The following is a 19,825-nucleotide window of genomic DNA, read 5'->3' on the forward strand; positions in this document are numbered from 1 at the left end:
ACTGGATCATTTGGAATCGAGCCGTTTTCATACTACCTTATGATTTGGTTTGTTCTTTCATAATTCATTTGTTATTTCATTAATTTGAGATAAGTCTGATTATATATTTTGTTTCTTATCTCTTGTGATTGTAATTTTTGGGTGGACTTCTATCTCATAGTTTTTACTCCTCACATTGAGGGGATTTTTCACATAAATTGATTATCTCCTTTTATTTTTGTAATTGCACTTGATACTTGGTTGGTTACGACTTTGTTTCCTCACAAGTTTTTCAAATTAAGAATTGGGTATATTAATCCCAACAATTTGGTATAGGCAAGAATATACACACACCATATATGTATTTTTTATATTTAATACTTGAAGCTATTAGCTACACAAAGATCACACATTCGCATGGTTGTTTTGGCTATTTCCTTCATCCAAAGCCTACCAGAGATAGAGGTCAGAGTCCGTAAACTGAGAAAAAATAGGACCCCATGTGTTTGCCATAGAACCAGACGAAAGCCTTTGGAATGCAATTATTGAGATCAAACCTGACATATAAAACATAGGGCAGTACCGCATATGTATTTTTTAGTATAAGAAACAGTGTGATAAAGTTTGGAGTTTCTTAACGATCAGGGACATGTAATTTCATTTGACTTTTGCTTTTTCTGCTCCATAGAAATCTGTTCAATGGGATGATAAAGAAAACCCAGAATCATACCACAGCCACCTGAACTCCACACCATTTAACAAGTTAAGTTATCATTTTTCTTCCCAAGTATTCCTAGGAAACATTAGTAAGGAAATAGCCGAAAGAAAATGACATAAAAATGATAGAATACGACATCTTCACAGAGCAATAACCCCAATATAGAAGGACTTGCTGTACAAGGAAAAAGAAGGATCACCATTTAATGTTCTATTTTAAAACACCTTTGTTCACTGTAAGAAATTTGGTAACATGAGATTGGGTAGTGTTTGGGTACCAAAGTTCCATCATAGACCTTGCTAACATCTCCTAGTCAGTCTTAAAAACCTTTAATGTTAAACCAGATACTGTGAACAAACAAAACTCGGCATAGCAACCCACATTAATCTATTTTTGTGGAAAATATTATCAACTGAATGAGAAAATACAATGCATCCAGTAAATTTATGTGATGGAAATACATCCAAAGAAACCTTCAATGACATCCTAACTTTAACATCTTATAAGGAAATCCAAATTGCCAGTTCCCTGCGTGGGAAGCAACGAGGAAGGTCTGCACTCGCTCACTTCTGCATGTTGATTGTGTTATCGAGAAATAGGTATTGCAAGTTTGAGAGCCATATTACACCAATAAGCTCTTTGATAATCATCCTCATTTGGCCTTGAACAGTCTGAATGAAAACCTACGCTCTCTGTTCACTTTCACAAATTTTTTAACCTGAGATTCAGCAGTGCTTGGCTACCAAATTTCCACCATAAACCTTACTAATATCTCTTAAGCAGTCCGAATTAAAACCTTAAATAAAACCAGATACAATGAACAAGAAAAAAGATCGGTGTGACTAACAAAATTGGTCTATTTTGTGAGAAAATAGTATCAAGTGAATGTGAAAAAGCAATGTATTCAGTAAATTTCTCTGATATAAACATGTCAGAAGAAACCTTTCCTCGGCATTGTAACTTAACATCTTGTTCGTAAATCCATACTGCCAGTTCAGTATCAGGGAAGTGACAAGGAAGGCCTACTCTTGCTCACTTATGCATGTTGATTGTGTGAGAAGGAAATAGAGATATTGTAATTTTTGGATCCATATTCCCCACTAAGCTCTTCCATAATCAGCTTCATTTGGGTTTAATGTCAACTTACACAGTATCCAGTCTTCCTATTTGCTTAAGTGCTTTATACTGTTTTTTCTAAGAATTCTATATGATTGAGTCTCTCACCTGGCAAAGTTATTGGGGTATGGTTGATGTTCACAATGGTAAAACAGAGTCCTGGCTTCTGCTGTATATCCTTGGCAAAGAGAACTTTCCCCTGGAAGAAAATGACCTCTTCATCACAATAGGCCCCATTTGCAAACATCCCCCTGAAGGACTCTTCATCAGTCTAGCTATGCTTAAGCTTCTATTCACCCTTTTATCATCCTTCCCCAACTCCAATCTCTTCATTTGTACTAATTGATTACTCGAGCCCACTTCAGTTTCCACCCGCGGAATGTTAGCCACAGCAAGATGAATCCTTGAAGCAGAGGAGGCATCCATTGAAACTGATCTTCTCACAGCTTGCAATTCTTGTTCCACTTCCACGCGATGGTCAGCCAAGTCGCTTAGTACCCGAAACTCACAATTCTTTATGCTGAAACAATGTGGATTTTTTGCCACAAAATCGGCATTAGTTCCTTCTTCACTGGTCAATCCATCAAAGCGATCAGTTCCATGTCCCATTTCACCGCTCCCATCTCCTCCCACCACCCGATCGCTTCCCAACCCGTCATAACTATCTAAATTCTCCACCAGGGTCTCTGCCCCCAACCCGGGACGGTTGACACTTGTCTCCGACGCATTGACAGGAGCAGTATTGGCATCGGAGACTATTGGAGCACGACAAACCGGGCAATTCTTGTGCGACCTTAACCATGTATCAATACAAGGAATGTGAAAGGAATGGCTACACTTGGGCAAAAGCCTGAGACTCTCATCTTCCTGGAATTCGCTCAAGCAAACAGCACAGTCGGTTCCCTCAATCAAACCTTCACCCCTTTTGTACTTTAACACCGCAATAGAATCAATAACGGATTGTTGTAGACCAACTGTTTGGATATACCATATGTGGTGGTCAAGAACAGGACCATGATTCTCATTGACAAAATCCTCTTGATCATCATCAGTCCTTGGCCGGTTTCTCCTCCGAGAATTGCTCGGGTTTGAGTTGTATCTCTTCGCAAAAGTGTAGTAGCTAACAAGGAGAAAAGCAGCACCAAGAAAACACAACATGACGACCACAACAGGTGAAAGATGGTTGCCTTTTCCAGGAAGAGCACTAGGAAGAGGAGAGACATGTGATGAGCCTTCATCAACAGGTGGTGGAGCTTCTTTAGGAGGGAAAGGAAAAGGAGGAGGAGGAGGAGGAGGATATTCATCTTCGTGAAGGGATTCATTACAACCAGCATAAATGCAATGTGCGGGAGGCGATAGCTCACTGTGATGAAATTCCATGATCGAAGAAACAGAGGAGGAAGATGAAAATTGGGAATTAGAAGTTTAAGTTTAATGGGTTCCAGCAGATACCATAAATTGAATGGATGTTGGTGGAAAATGGATAATTTGATTTTTGATTTGGGAATTGGGGCATTTCGCTACCACTTTCAGAGGAAGGCTGGGAGAAGTTTCCTTGATCGTTTCGTTTGCGTTCTGTTTGGTTTCCTTCCAAAAAAAGTCAAAAAGGCAAGTAGAGCCGTTTCCGCGTTAACGTCATGGTGGGATCCAAACAAAGTCCCAATAGCCCTTAAACAAGTCTTACCGTGTTTTCATTTACAAATTAATACATTGCACAAAGATAGAAGGCAAAATTAAGCAGGTAATGTCACATCCTTCTATCACTTGTACTTTGTTAACATATAATCTATTACACGGCTGATGAAATGAAATTTGATTAAGAAAAGGATTTCTAATTAAGAAGAGAAGAAGAAGAAGAAGAAGACAAAAAAAAAAAATTCAAGTTTAGCAGCTCAGCTACTTCATTAATTATTTTATAATTAGCAGAATGAATGAGCAAATGGCATGCTTGCAACTGCAAGTAATTCGCAATTTGGCCTTCCAAGGGCATCTCCAAGGAATGCGCCAAATGCAGCGCCAATTGCATTTTGGCGTAGAATCATCTCCAATGAATACACCAAAATGGTGTTGGGCACAAGTTTCAATCACTAAATTTGGTGTTGAGTGAATAGTGTAACACCAAATTTGGTGTTACACTATTCATCAACACCAATTTTTTATTTTTATTTTATTTCCAATCTTACCCCTCTTTATATAACTTCAAAACAATTTATTCCCTTTGTATCCTTTATCATTTTGATTATATTTGTATATTTGATTAATAATTAGAAATATAAATTAAATTATTACAAAAAATATATACTGATAGAAATATTTTATTAAAATCTATAAAATGAGTATAATATTGAATATATTTTAAAATATTTAATATATCTTATAAATACTATGTTAATATAAAATGAATTATTTTTATTTATGTATATGAATTTTTTTATTTTAATAATTACTTAATAGAAAGAAAATATTTTTAATGTAAAAATTCAATAATATAATAAAAAGCAATAACATTTCCATTAACTTAAATTAAAAATACATGATGAAAATAGAAAAAAAAAGTTTAAAATAAAAACAACAACAACAACATGACTTAAAAATAAAAAACATTTATTGGAAAAATAGTGAAAAAAAAGAAGATAAGAAAATTAATTGAAATATTAAGTGAAAAAAACATTTATTGGAAAAATAGTTTCTTTGATTTAAAATATTAGTTGAAAAATGAGATGGATAAATAATTAGGTGGATAAACAATTAGTTTGCTAAAAATTAGGCAAAAATAACTAATTAAAAATTTAGTAAAAAAATTAATTAGAATAACATATTTTGAAAAAAATATAAAAAAATTATTACTGTAATTTTTAATTTGTTTATAAAATATGACTAATTATTTTTAATTATATTATACTATTAATATTTATTAAATATTTATTTATAGAATATTCTTTAAAAATTTTCTTTTACACCAATTTGGTGTTACACGTTGGAGAGAACACCAAAATGGTGGACACCAAATTGGTATAAATCACTGTTGGACACCAAATTAGCGTCCAATTTGGTGTCCAACATTGGAGATGCTCTAAATACAACAAGTGGATTGATTTTGGGGTTGTTTTTGTTAAAAGGAAATAGAAAGCGTTGTTTGACTTAGATGTGTTTTTGACTTGAATACTCCATTATTGCATTTCCATTTCCCCTTTTACCCCTCGGATCCTAGTCCGGAAATGGTCATATTATGGAGGGTAAAATAGGAAATTCAAATGTGAATTGAATGATTACCAAAGTAGAAAGCATCAAAAATTTTCTTTTAGTTTTTGATAAATAAAATATTTCATTCAAAATAAAAAATCATTCACAAAATTAGATTTCCTAATAACTTTGTTATATACAAAAATCAAACGAACAAAATTAACTCTATATTGATTCGTGTCAAGAGAAACAATAATTATTATAAATAATTTTCTAATAAATGATAAATACTCTATAAAATAAGCACCGACGGCTTTATATGTTTTATCGATAAAAAATTTTAATAATAAGACAAATCATTCATTTTAAATAAACCCATAAAAATTTATTTAATTTGTAGACTTACTAATTTGTAACCGACTTAAGACTGTATTAGCTATTGTGGGGGGTCACTAGACTCATAGGAACTTGGAAAATCAGCATGGGATGAGAGAACATGTTCAATAAAGTTTGCAATAAATCAAAATTTTGTATACTTTATACTTAAATTGATGTATTTGTAACATTTAAATTACACTTTAACTCTCTTATTTACATATATGTCAACTTCTATACAACCGTCCATTGTTATTAATTATAAAATAAAATTTCTCATTTTGCGAGAGTCAAAGAGAGAAAATTGTCATTTTACAATTTGAACTTATAATAAATTAACTTTATAGTTACTAATAAGAATATCATAATAACCATCCAAGAATTTTTTTTATTTATTTTCAATTTCTGACATCCCAAATACTATACTATATATGAACCGTGGCAGGTATTAATTAGTAGCGCAGGGTAGGGTAGGGTAGGGTAGGCTGTTTATGTTATATAGATGAGGTGCTATATATGGCGACTCAATGTGTTGAAAATGTGGGCAAAGAAGCATAGGACCTGCCTCAGCTGGGTACCTTTTTATTAGTTTAGTTAAGGTTGAAAGTAAGTTAATTTAAGTTCCTTCATTTAGATTTTTATTAGATTTGGGTTTAAAATAAGATTTAAAGTTTATTTGTTTAAGATTTTGTTTTTTGTGGTTGGTTTTAACTCTAAATTTAGATTCCATCTGACTCATTTATATTAAACGAGTTTTAAATAAATACTTTATTAGTTCAAAGTGATATATATTTAAATTTATTTATTCAAAATATATAAAATTAATTTATTTTAACATTATTCTGATCGACCCATATATTTTAGGGGGCATTTTTACAAACATAAAATCTATATAATATGTACAATTTTCATAAAATCTATGTGTGTGTAGATACACGCTTATAATTTTATAAAACATGGTTTAAAGCGAGTTTGATATTAATATTAATTTATCTTTTTGTTTTTTCTATTTCATTTGCATTTGGATCACTGAATAACCCTTACACTTTATGTAATAATTCTTTATGAATCACAAGCTTACACTATAATAATATTTTTGGTGTTTCATCGTCACATCAAACCTTCTGTGATACAACACCTCACACGGCGTTGCGTCGGTGCTACTTTTGTAGTTATTTTTAAGACAAAACTCCACCAGCCACAGATGCAAAATTGTCTTAAAAATCAATCAGATACCCTTAGAATATCCTCAATGATCTGAAGTCCGAACCACCCGCTCCAACACACACTGTTGGCGAATGATATGTGACATTGAGGTTCAACTTCGTTCCTAGCCACAGCAATGAACTCTATCAAAGCATCAAAATGAACCTCGGATCTCGGACCCATTGTGACGCCTCCAGTTCCTCGGAGTGTCACCATAACACGATAAAGACAATATGTAAAATAGTAAATCATAATTCATGACAATCACAGAAAAACATGAAATAAATCATACATACAGACTCGTCCACCTCATTCATCCCGAACTCTTGATGGCCCCATACAATTTTTCCTGTACCCTAACACGAACTCGATTTCATCCCCAAAATCCATAATCTCATGCTAAGCACTCCCCTATCATCATATACAAATCATGATAATGTAATTTGCACAAAAAACAGAAAAATATTAACTCTTAGAGAACTTGCTTCTAGCTTTTTATAATCTCCTTAATGTTCCTTAAATCCTCCAAAGCAATAGGATTGCCAACATCACGACTCAAGACTTCTCTAGCAAGTCTTCTCTAGCAAAATGAGGCATAATAAGTAAAGGTAAAAAGAACTATTATGAGATAAGTGTTACTGCAATCAACCTCAACCCAAACTCAGACTTTTCTCACTTACCTTTGATCCTTAGCTTACACACTGCCTATTCCGTTCCAATTTCTTCTTCAACCCACATTGCCTTCTTCTTTCTAATTTCCCCTTGCCTTCTCCCTATTTATAGGGGTGATTTCCTTTGCTTTCTCCATATTTGTAAGCACATAAGCTACAATGAAATCATAGCTTATTTCCTCTAGACTCAGCCTATTGTTAATCCTTAGCCATAAACCCACTAAATTTTCTCAACCCAAGATTCATCATTCAGCCCACTTAATCTTCTCTTGGTTAAAATTGCTTTGTGCATTGGGAACCTAAGGCTAGCAGCAAACAACAACTGAGCAGCCCCAGCGGTCGACTAGCAGCAAACAACAACTGAGCAGCCCCAGCGGTCGACTAGTGGTAGCAACATGGCCACTGCGTGGACCCCAAAACAACGTCATTTCGCACCTCCTTCACTGGAATTAATTCTAGTATTTTTCTCCCAAGGCTCGAGAACTTGGGCCACGTACCGCCCAAGCCCTTCCTCGCACACGCGTGACCACTAGGATGAAGGCTCCCTTTCTTATAAATATGCAACGATTAATTTTATACTAATCATACTCTCAATTTCTAAAATTACACTTAGATCCGAGAAATCTCAAAACTTCCAATCATTTCTTTATTTAAAATTCATTAAATTTTATTTTCTTCCATAAATTCCTTAGATCCAAAAATCACCAATAAATCTTTTCAAATGCAAAAATTAATTATTATTATTATTATTATTTTTTCACGATACTAGGATATTACACCAATCATAGCACTAGGTGCCCTCACTTCACATTAGCATACAAGGGACTTCGTTAATTCAGTTGGGAAAATTTGTAGACTTTTTAAAGTCTCGACTAATTGAAACCAAGTGTAGGGAAGAAGAAAAAAGTAGTAGAAAACTAGAAAAATAATTGCATACAAGATATAAATGGCCAAACCATTTGCATCTTGATAAGATTTCGATTGATTGAAATTAAGAAATCATAGTGGTTTTGTAAGAACTTAGGAAGTATTGCTTGTGTTATTGCTAAGATACAACAATAAATTTGTTTGCAATGGAATAATGTCTCATGTGTAGTCTTTTGAAGACCTGCAAATAAGAAAATCGATAAGGGGTGCAGGTGAGCCTCCCACATTGACCCTCCAATACGTAAGTTAGTCTCATACCCAAAGTATAGAATGCAAAAAGAAAGTAAAATTATAATATGAGTAGAATTGTGAGCTTACCTTTCCTAAATGACTAATCTCCTATTTGTCAAAGAGGAGGAGATTGACAAGTGGAAAAAGAGCCATAATCTCCGATAGGTATCTCGGGCTCTCTCCTAGATTTGTATGTGAGCATTTCAAAGGTATAATTAATTATGTCTTTCATAGTCTCGCATGAGTAGTGTCTAGAGATCAAGTCTCTCGAGGTTTGTAGTCTTTTAAAAGGGTCTCTCGTATGGTTGGGATAAAAGTTTTTGTTAGAAAACATGATCTGATCATACGCAGCGGAAAATAAAATTTGATTTTATTGTTATCACGTTTTTCAAATCTTACGGTTAAATCGAAGACACAAAAGCGAAAAGTTACCTCGAAACGAAATCCGATTTTGTAGCTGATAACCCGCCTGATATCTCCCACTTGTGAGATGCCGAGTTGGTCCACCTGAAACCGTCAAGACTTCAATAGACTTGAGAGAAAAAGGGATACGAAAATTTTCTCTAAAATTTCCGTTTTTGATCCAAAGGATTGATTGATTGGATTTTGGGTTTAATGTTATATTTATAGACAAGAAACCCTAAAACCCTAAGTGCTATTGGGTCGGGCTTTAGGTGCTAACAAAAAGCCCAATCCAAATTAATAATTAAATAAAGAATCATATTACTTATTTAATTATTCTTATTTCTTAAATAATTGCACTTATAATTTAGTAATTCTATAATTACTAAATTTGCCCCCTTTCTTTTAAAACGATTTCTATTGAGTGGGACTTTCTGGGTTCACAATTAAATTGGTAACGAAAATTAATCAATTATTAATTCTCGTAAATCATGAGTGACATCTAGCAATATGTCATAATTGTCGAATTTAATGTGAAACGGGAATGTGAACCTTACACTACGGTGCCCTACAATACAGTCCCTCTATCATACTATATCCCGACGAGATATAAGATCACGGTCAGTAAGTCAAATCTCTCGATCTCGTCGTATGACCAAATCCAATAATCACACTTGACTAATATGACACAACCTCTATGGAATCCAAATTCCGTCGTCATATTACCTCATCCAAGGATTTATCGTCAAATGATCACTGGATTGCATAGGATATCCTCCTCGTATATCTCGAGGTGATAGATTCCATGTCTGATGCACATATACCTCGTGTGTCACTGAACTAGGCACATAGATACGTACGGCTATCCCTGATTAGGACAACCATATAATATCGCTGATATCCTAATCCACTAACACACAGATATCCATGTCATCTCAGGTCTAAGGACTAATGCAAATCCGTAGTTAATATTGAATCATTGACCCGTGAGATAAAACCCATGTGATTCAATATTAATAGTCCCGTTCAGTGAACTCGTTCCTATAACGAGCACCCACTCGTCTTCCTTCTGTATCTTATACAGAGTGGTACGAGACCCACCAATCTTGTCTTTCAGTATCTTATACCGAACAAGGAGGAAGACGATATGACGGCCTTTGCGAGTTACTAATTATCCAAATTAGGAACTCTATGGCCAAGAACATATTTATAGTATAACGTATTGTGGATTATCCATCTCGATTATTCTTAACAATTAAGAATAGTATCCACTCCTTATTATATTAAAGGATATTTATATGTTCAATTCAAATCATATTTCAAATTAAATTAAACATAAAACTTGTCATTAAATAAGGTTTAAAGAATTACAAGATTAAGCCCTATTGTGTCACTAGAACTGGTCTTAAGAGCTTATATCTAACAGTTTTTGGGTCTAAATGGCCTATAAGAGTCTTTCGAATAGCAATTGTTGACTAAGGTCACTTAGACTGGGGCCCTTTGGTCTAGATCTCAATCACTCGAACTAAGGTCCCTTGATCTCGACTTTAATCACTTGGATTAGGGTCTCTCGGTCTTAGTCACCCGATGACCTTTTTCACCTGTAACTTGTTTCCATAGATTTCTTCTTCTGATTGGCTCTTGAGCATCTTTCTTTGGATTTGGGCATATCCTTGGGCATGGGCCCACTTTTTTGAACACAACAATTACTCCCCACTCTTTCCTCTAAGTTTTCCAAATAGAAGAGTAACTATTGGACGACCTTCTCTTGTAGACTTTTCCTTAGGATTCTTCCTTAATGCCATCCTTTTTTATGGCATTGATTTTCTATTTCTCTTCTGTCTAAAATTGCATATGTTAATGTTACAGGTTGGTAGTGTTATAAAGCTTATTGCCATCCTAGTTAATGACTTGGAAAACCTCTCTCTGGCCTTTTAAAGCCTTATTCAAGTGGCTAAGGGAACCCTAAGATGGATTAACAAATTTTCGATATTGAGGATTTGTTGATGAGAACTTAACCTCAACTACCTTTTGAGAGATAGAGACATAATGTTGATATGATAATCTCATTTGTGGAGTTCTTGTGCATTCCTCTATTTGAAGGTTCCTCCAACTTGGTTGAATAAACTTTATGTCTTTTGCTTCAAATGTCATAAAATAATTTTCTCTTTCATTTCTTCTTGTGTCATTCCCCTATGGAGTTAGGGTTTGCTCCCCAATCATTTGGGACGACTTCACTCTGTTGAAGGATTCTTGGAATATGTACTTTCATGGGGTCTTGGTTTTCTATGACCTATTGGTCCTCATGATCTCCTTTTGTCTTAGATGATGGTCCCTAAATCACGTTCATGCATTTTCTCACTTTTGATTCTAGGTTTGCCTTAGATTGTTCTTGTACTTTTGCATTTTGATTTTCTATACCCTTCTCACACTTTATACACTTTTGATTCTAAGTTCATGCTTGTTTCTCTGCATAACATGTTAGTAACTCACATAATATATAAAATTTTGTAGTTTCACTTTTGAATCATAAATAATTCAAAACTTTTAACACTTGAACTTTGTAAGGGCCCTCTCTCGAATATTTTCGCTAGCATAGGATATTCGAAAGAAGGTCATTACAAAAATGATATAGAACAAAACATAAATAAACAGACAAATCATTCCATTACTAGCAGTAGAAACTAAATTAGGGTTCAGTTACACTCCCAATGTCTCATGAGTTTGGACTCGAAGGCCATACAAAATAGATAAGAGGCTCTAATGTTAAGTAACAAAATAAGAATCAATTCGTCTCAAACCTCACCAAAATAAAGATCAGGATCCTCAAATTAAGACGTGTCCCCGTACACCACTATCCTTAGGCCTTAGTCCCACTAGACTCGTCCCCAATACTAGTTTTTCCTTTACCTACAATGGCAAAGAAGATCAAGTGAGTCATAAGGTTCAACAAGTTCTAGAAACAATAAACAGTGAATAGGAACCAAGAATATAGTGGCACCAAAAAAAGTAATCAAGATCTCGACAATTGTATACAAGATTTACAATTTATGACTTGATCAATTCCAAGTTAAATGTATTGTGCCACCATGTACTATTATGCAAATGTGCATATAAATTTAATATCAATATCAAATCTCATAGGCTCGCAAACCATCAATCAACACATGCCAAAGTGTATCGCATAAACAAAACCTCACAATAAATATGGAGTCAACCTGTCAAGCTATGACCACATCGTCCTACTCCAGGTGCTTTAGGGTACCTTTTCCCTCCACGCAAAATAATAGGTGCGCAAAGATAAATAATACAATGCATCATAACATGGACATACTAACTGTGTACAAATCGTGTCATGCATTCATTTTCATATAAAACTCATGAAACTTCGTCTCACAATTGTTGCCATACTTATATATATTTTCTTTCCATATCATAATACTTGATAGTTTTCCACTCACATCAACTATGCACACGAGACACAGTGATTTATCCAGAATTTAATCAATTCCCAAGAGGCTCATGAATTCTTTACAATTTATTTAAATGAGTCTCAACTATTAATACATATTTTTAGATAAATGATTTATGTTATTCATAGGATAATAGTAACCAGATGGGATATATTCAACTTTACATATATATATATATATATGTGTGTGTGTGTGTGTGTACCACCTACAAGAAGAGAGGATTTTGTTTCCGAAACAAAACAATTCTTAAAACAAAACCTCACAGCAGCCTGAAGGACGGAGGCTTGCAATAAGGTTGGAGCTTGTGACCAAGTGTTCGCGGCATGAGCTCGCAGCAAAAGTTTGAGGCAAGGGCCTCACAGACAAGGGTCAAGCAAGAGCTCGCAGATAAGGGGTTGAGCAAGAGCTCATGGTCAAGGGGTTGAGCAAGAGCTCATGGACAAAACATTGAGCAAGAGCTCACGGACAAGGGGTTGTGCAAGAGCTCGCGGAACGAGCTCGCTGTAAGAGCTCACTTTCAAGAGCTTGAGGAATGAGCTTGAGGGAAAGAGCTCGCGGATAGGGCTCGTGGCAAAAGGACATATAGGGCATAAGCTTGTGGCAAAGAGCTCGTAAGAAGGATCGCGGGTAAGAGCTTGCAGGAAAAAGCTCGTAGTAAGGGATAGCGACTAAGAGTTTGAGGCCAAGGTTTGAGGCGAGAGCTTGAGAGAAGAGTTCGCAACAAATGGCTTATGAGATGAGCTCGCAACTAAGGCTTAGGGAATGAGCTTCCGAGGAAAGCTCGCTGGTTGATTTGAATAGATATACACAGGCTATTTAAAATAGAGGGTATCTACACCAAGCTGTTCGTCTCATGGATATATATATGTATGTATATGTATAGGGAGGCCATTAGAATTAACCAAAAGGTATACATACAGTTTATCTGCCTCTTATAAGGGTTGCTTGAATAGGGGTGAGGTGAATATTAGTACACATATAAATCTCTATATGACTTAGTTGCTATGGATACAAACCAGCAAAGGTTTGCATACCTACCTACCAAGGTGCCATTCACTGGAAGGAAACAGGGGTGATGCAAACCCCCACTGCAACTTCATTAAGATTGTTAAATACTAATAGGAAACTTGAAGAATATTAAAAATGATGCTTAAGAACTTGCAGAACATTAAAGGAGAAAGCAGAAAATCAAGGAAGTGAAATACAAAATGTATAAGCGAGCTTGCACTGAAAATAAAGTGGAAGTGCAAGAAGAACTTGCATGTTAAGGATGCACAAATCTGAGAGAAGTCTTACCCGCGTACAAGAAGCAATGCAGCAATAGCAACGAGCAGAAGCAAGAGAATAAAATGGAGAATGTGAAGTAGAAGAAGAACACGAAGAGGAAATGAAGGAGCAATGGAACAGTGCAATCAGAAAGAGATGATACGTACTGCCCTAAAATTGGAGGTTCACGTACAGAAACTGCTGGAAAAGAGAGTGCGTACAAATTTGCACGCCAATTCTAAATATTACCAAAATGTCCTTCTCTTCATATTATAAACTAAAATATCTAGGGGTTCTATTGAGAAATGCTCACTTAATTTATTTTCTTTTTTCCTGTTTCTTATTACACCACCAAGTCTATTATTTTTAATTTATTTCTCACCATGGGCCTAAGCCCAAACCTTATATACCCCATATATATATTCCAAGCCCACCAGCCTTAATTTTTCCCACCTAGGTTAGACCCGTAACCTCATTAATTAATTAATTGAGACCCTTTAACTTAAATTCCTGATTTCACAAACCATAAAATAAAATTATGCAATCTAAAATTATTTATATGCCATCAAAGCAATTCATCATCAAATATTAAAAATACTTATACCCACATTTTAAATGCCATTAAATTGACGTTAAGTATTAAAACACCTAGACCCACTTTAGGGTCGTTACAAACTTCACTTTTTCTTAGAAAGTGGGTATTATGCTTGCTCCCTAATCCTTAGTGGATGATGAGCCCTATATCATTCTTGCTCTCTTGCATTTTTATTTTAATCTGGTCTTATGCATTTTTCGCTTTTTACTCTAGGTTATTCTAGATCGTTCTTACGCATTTATCGCTTTTGATTCTGAGTTATCCTAGATCATTCTCGCCCTTTTGTGTTTTCGATTTTTAATCTGTTCTCATGCATTTTGCACTTTTGATGCTAGGTTTTTCTTCGATCATTCTTGCTATTTTAGCATTTTTAATTTTTAAACCATTCTCACACTTTTGAGCTTCGATTTTTAAATTGTTTCCCATGCATTTGTACTTCAATTTTTATACCGTTCTCACACTTTTGCACTTCAATTTTTTGGATAATGAGCCTTATATTGTTCTCGAACATTCCACACTTTGATAATAGGTTTTAAATATTGAGCCCTAAATCATTTTCACATATTCCACACTTCCATACTAGGTTTTGCTTGTTTACTGGAGTTTTAACCATTTTTTTATGCATTCATTTTCCTAAAAAACAAAATACACAAAAAGGAAACTACAACAAGGTAAAAGCCACTTTATTCAAGCATTATTGAATGACATATATAACTATTAACACTTTTAATCTTGCCTAAAGCGTACATATGGGTTCTAAATTCTTTGTGGGGTTTAGGCCTTCAAGCGATAACATGTGCTTCTTGGACTCATCTTTTATTTAATCAATAAGAAATTTTGTTCTCTTATTGCTTTTCTCACCTTAAGTTATGCCCCTTGCCTCCAAGGTAGTTAGTTTGTTCTTGCCTCTAGGCTTCTATGTCCACAAAATCTCCCAATTCCATTCCCTAATCAAAGCCTCTATTTGATTCATTAGGTCTTAACATTTGTCAGTAGAGTGGCCATAACTATTGTGGAATTGGATAACGGCATTTTTTTTTACAGGCTTGTCAGTCTTCTTAGGGAATTCAATAAGGCCCGATCTTTCAATAGCTGCCAAGATATTGGAACATGAGTTTGTGAGTGGGGAATAATCCTTGAATTAAAGTCGAGGAGTACCATCATATCTTTTGGTTTTCTTTTTCCTCTGTCTTGTCCATCAAAGTCTTTTTCTTTTCTCTTTAAATCTCTATCTTTATTTCCTCTAACTATTTGCATTACTTCTGCCTATAAAATATACTTTATTGCCTAGAAAAATACCCAAGAATGGGTGAATTAGGTTTTTCAAAAATTAATAATTTTAGCTCTTTTGAAAACTCTTAAATTTGTTATCTTAATATGCGGTAATTGCAGTAAGATTGATAACAATAAAATCACACGATCACAAGGATCAAAAGAAATTTATAACAGTTTGGCTCTAAAGAGCCTAATCCTCTCCCTTAAGACTTAGGTTGAGACTCTCAAAACTTATATATCTTGAGATTCCACTAGAGAGAATCAACACTAGGTTTTAATTAGAGGTAGAACAAACATATAATCTCTAGCCTAAGCAAGAATCACCAACACACTACCAGTAAATACAATCCCCTCACACAAAAAGTGAGTAAAAATAACAAACCTACAACTAGAGACAATTACAAATAAGTCACCAACGGTTGAGAATTTCACCAGCTAGTACAGTTCCAGCACTTTGAACTTTCTCACTCTTATTTGAATGTTCTATTAAGTTTATTCTACCTTGAGCCTCCATACTTACTCTATATATGTACATCTTCCAAACAAACTAGCCGTTAAAGAAAGGGTTAATATGAAGTTTGAAATTCAAAAAATTGTTTAGACTTTCTCAAACAACAAGAAACAAAACAAGTAAACATATTTAAAAATAACTCACATTTAATTCAAAATAAATTTACTTTTTGCATGAGAAATCGAGATTTGAAAATTCAAATATAAGCTTTTGAGATATAAAAGATTAAAACAAGAAAACATGTCTATAAACAATTCACCTTTAAGTTAAAATAAATTTATTTTTTGCATGAGAAAGAAATACATTTATCAAAATATGAAAATTCAAATATAAATTTTTAAGACATAAATTATTAAAATAAGGAAACATGTCTAAAAGCAATTCACCTTTAATTCTAAATAAATTTACTTTTTACACGAGTAAAAAATACATTTATATCATAAAAATATTTTTATTATCATCAAAATCTTATTTACTTACCCTTGAACTTAACATACTTATTAGCTCGAGCAAACAAGTCTGCCAACAATGAAAGCAAATCCAGAGCTAAGGATTCTTGCAATGGTATCGATTTCATCCTTTGGAACATTACAACTGTTGCCATACCCATTTGTAAGTCTTGTATTTTCAATTTTGAGTTCCTAAAACGATCAACATATTGTCTAAGGGTTGCTTTGCCACTTTGTTGAATACTAAGTAGATATGTACAATCCTTCCTCATGTGGTTATTAATAATGAAGATCTTAAAGAATTTTGCTCTTAATTGGCCAAAAGAGAAGATGGATCCCTCAACAATGTCATTGAACCAGGCACAAGCATGATTTGTTAATGTCAGAGGAAAAGTATGGCACATGATTACATCCTCTTATCCATGATGTTGTTTTGCATGTTATGTTATTTTGATGATGAAAAGCAATTGTGTTTTTATAATAAAAATATTTTGTAGATGATTCTCTCTTAGTGCTCTTAAATCATTTTATAAGTTTTATAAGCACCAATCATGAACATCAATTTTGTAACACCCCACTTCCCAGGCATGTTATAACTTCAGGAAATCCTAAACTATGTTCTTTTTTTTTTTTAAGAAACGATCTCAACATAACACAAAACTCCAAAAATTTCCATCTATCTAGCTAGCATGGGATTCATACATCATATAAGCTAAGCTAGGCACTTAATCAATAGCGGAAGAAAAGAATCGAACCTTAACTTTAACATTAACCATAAATAAGGTTATATATCATCATTTTTTAAAACGTTCAAAATTCAAAATAGCAGAACTTAAATACATAGGATGCATAAACACATAGTCAATACAACATGCACTTTTGCTAAGTGCCATTACATGCTTCCTCCATGCTCGTTTCTACTACAATCTTCATTTGGAACATTTGAATATTCTAGAGACAAAGTCCAATTATATGTTGAATCATCTAAGGTACAAAATTCATATTTCATGCATGTATGCAAAATGTCCTCATTCTTTTGTTTGAGCCGGCGAGGCATTAACTACACTTTAATGCTACTCCACATTTTACAACCTCCTCACCATGCCGAAGTGTTGTACAACACTCGTGGTAGAGCAGCAATGCCCGTCCGTACTCTCAAACATATGCAATGCATGATCAATAATATCATAGTAAACATATGCATATTTCATCATGACATGTGAATGCAACTACATGATGTATACATATCAAGGCATGTCAATATGTCAAACAAATGGTGAAGCATACTTGCATATGCAAATCACAGCGATTTATAAAATAGGCTAAGTTTGGATTGAACCACTTACCTTTGATAGTAATTTCACGTCGAAATCTCGAAAAATGTGCTAGCCTCAAACGTCGTTCAAATCCTCAAGTCTGATGGCCAAATCACCTCCTGACCAATAATTTATCCGAAGAAATCAATATTTTATTTTTCCTAACTTTTCCATAATTTTCCAAATTTTTTCTTATTTTCTCCTATTTTTCATAAATCCATTTTTCTTCAAAATTTTCACAATAAATAATTCCTCATCATTTTCTCAAATTTTCCTCTCCCATAATTCATAAAATAATATTCTCAAAATATTAAAAAAAATCAAAAATACCTCAAACCTCACGCGCCCTCACGATCCTAGTACGTGGACTGAGAGTGAGATCCCCACGTGTACCACACATTCCCCAGATTTTGATCGTCTTTTACCCTTTTTCAATCACCTGCGATTGCTACAATCACTAATTTGATCCCACTCCCTTGAATTACTTCTCAAGTCGATCCTAGGAGTGCCCTTGGTTGCTCAAAAACACCATCGAAAGTGCCTCAAACGGCCGATTATAGGCTCGGCTCTGGCAACTTCCCAATTTTTCGACCAACTCTCGAAACCCACTCAAACCTACGAAACCTCACCAAAATGTCCAAAAAAATTCTAAGAGGTACAAGAAACAAAAGCCCCTTATCCTCAACAGTCGATTCACTCGAAAACATCACAAATTTGAAGCTCAAACTTGAATAAAACCCTCGACCTTGGATGTGCTATTTATAGTCAAATCCTAGCCAAAACCAAACAAATCTCAAGCTTAGCTCATCCCTAAGCGTCAAATCTAGCCACTAAGTGGCTCAACTAGCCCTAAATCATGATAAAAATGCCACAACTTGTTGGCCAAATTTTTCGGTCACCTTCACCATTAAATCACATCCCATCATAGTCAATCTCAATCAATGGCCAACACCAATCGACTCATCATGTCCTGGAGCATGCCTTCCCGATGTCGGTAGGTGGTTGGTTGGTGATGACAGTGCGGCTGGCCAAAATTTTGCAAATTTCTCACCTCACTTTTGGTTTTTTGCACTTTGACCCCTCTTCTAATTTCCAATTGTAGTTTGGACCTTTCCTTGAAGTCTTTGAGTTTTCCAATAATTCCATTAAGACCCATGAGTTCCAAACTCTTCATTTCATCCCCAAAGATTAAAAAAAAAAAAAAACATCTTTTTAACCTCCCTCAACCAAAATTAACAATTTGCACTTAGGCCAAAATGCATGTAAAATCGCATTTTTTTCCTTATTTCGCAAATCCTTTGAGTTTTAAGAGTCCCTAACTTCCCTTCCATATTTTATCCCCCAAGTTTTGCCTTTTCCACACTCGTTTCACCATTTTTGGCCAAGATTTGTAAATTACGCCTTAGCCCCTAATGTATGAAAAACTACATTTGCACCCAAAAATTTTACAATTTTCAAAATACTTTTCAACATAAAAAAAAATTGGGGTATTACATGTTTCATCCTATGCCAAAAATCTTGTGATAAATTTGCTTGATGGCATTTGGAAAATTATATTTTTATTTAGTTAAATATGTTGACTATTTTCTTGTTCAAAAATAGTTTTGAATGTACTTGAAATTGTAGCAATTTTCTTATTATGCATAGTCAAGCTATCGACTATTTTTTTGTGTTCAATGACTGTTTTTGGACCAAAAGTCTACTCTTAGTGTGGAAAGTTGGCTCTTTTTATGGAAAGTTGACTCTTGCAAATCTTTATAGTCGACCCAACAAAGAGCGTGATGTGCAGAGTTGAGAGCTATTTTTGGACAGTCGAATCTTAGCTAGAGAAATCGACTCACACTGTCAGAAGTTGACTCCCAATGTCAAAACTCGACTTCCTATCGATCAGTTCTTAAAAGTTATCAATCGTTTTTGCCTCTAACAACTAGTTTTGCATGTCCAATATGTTGTATCATATTTTTTTATATATGAGAAAATGTATTTGATGAAAAATCAATCTTAGAATGAAAAATCTTTATGAGAATCTCATATTTCGAAATAAATTTTTCATATTTTGAAACAAGCATGATTAGTGTTTTGGCGCGAATGTTCAAATGTTTGAAAATTTCAAAATTCATGCATCATGTTTC

At 34.3% G+C, this 19,825-nt stretch overlaps 1 protein-coding gene across 3 annotated transcripts; it reads right to left on the reverse strand.

Annotated features, from left to right (window-relative positions):
• Nucleotides 1-389: 389 nt before the first annotated feature.
• Nucleotides 390-3,397, reverse strand: LOC127803068 (RING-H2 finger protein ATL52-like). Of its 3 annotated transcripts, none has more exons than XM_052339084.1 (2): nucleotides 1,922-3,397; nucleotides 390-536 (listed from the first exon to the last, which is right to left on the reverse strand). In XM_052339084.1, exon 1 carries the CDS (start codon nucleotides 3,191-3,193, stop codon nucleotides 1,952-1,954), a length of 1,242 nt encoding a protein of 413 aa, XP_052195044.1. In that variant the 5' UTR covers nucleotides 3,194-3,397; the 3' UTR covers nucleotides 390-536; nucleotides 1,922-1,951. The 3 variants fall into 3 exon arrangements, with proteins under 3 accessions (XP_052195044.1, XP_052195046.1, XP_052195043.1); XM_052339086.1 differs by lacking the exon at nucleotides 390-536 and adding an exon at nucleotides 606-718; XM_052339083.1 differs by lacking the exon at nucleotides 390-536 and adding an exon at nucleotides 1,068-1,493.
• Between the last annotated feature and the right edge of the window lie 16,428 nt (nucleotides 3,398-19,825).

This window comes from Diospyros lotus, chromosome 6 (genome assembly GCF_014633365.1).
Source record: "Diospyros lotus cultivar Yz01 chromosome 6, ASM1463336v1, whole genome shotgun sequence".
Taxonomy (NCBI): Eukaryota; Viridiplantae; Streptophyta; class Magnoliopsida; order Ericales; family Ebenaceae; genus Diospyros; species Diospyros lotus.

Excerpts from the sequence above, each read along its gene's own strand:
- LOC127803068 (XM_052339084.1), bottom strand. The coding sequence starts at position 3,193 with ATGGAATTTCATCACAGTGAGCTATCGCCTCCCGCACATTGCATTTAT.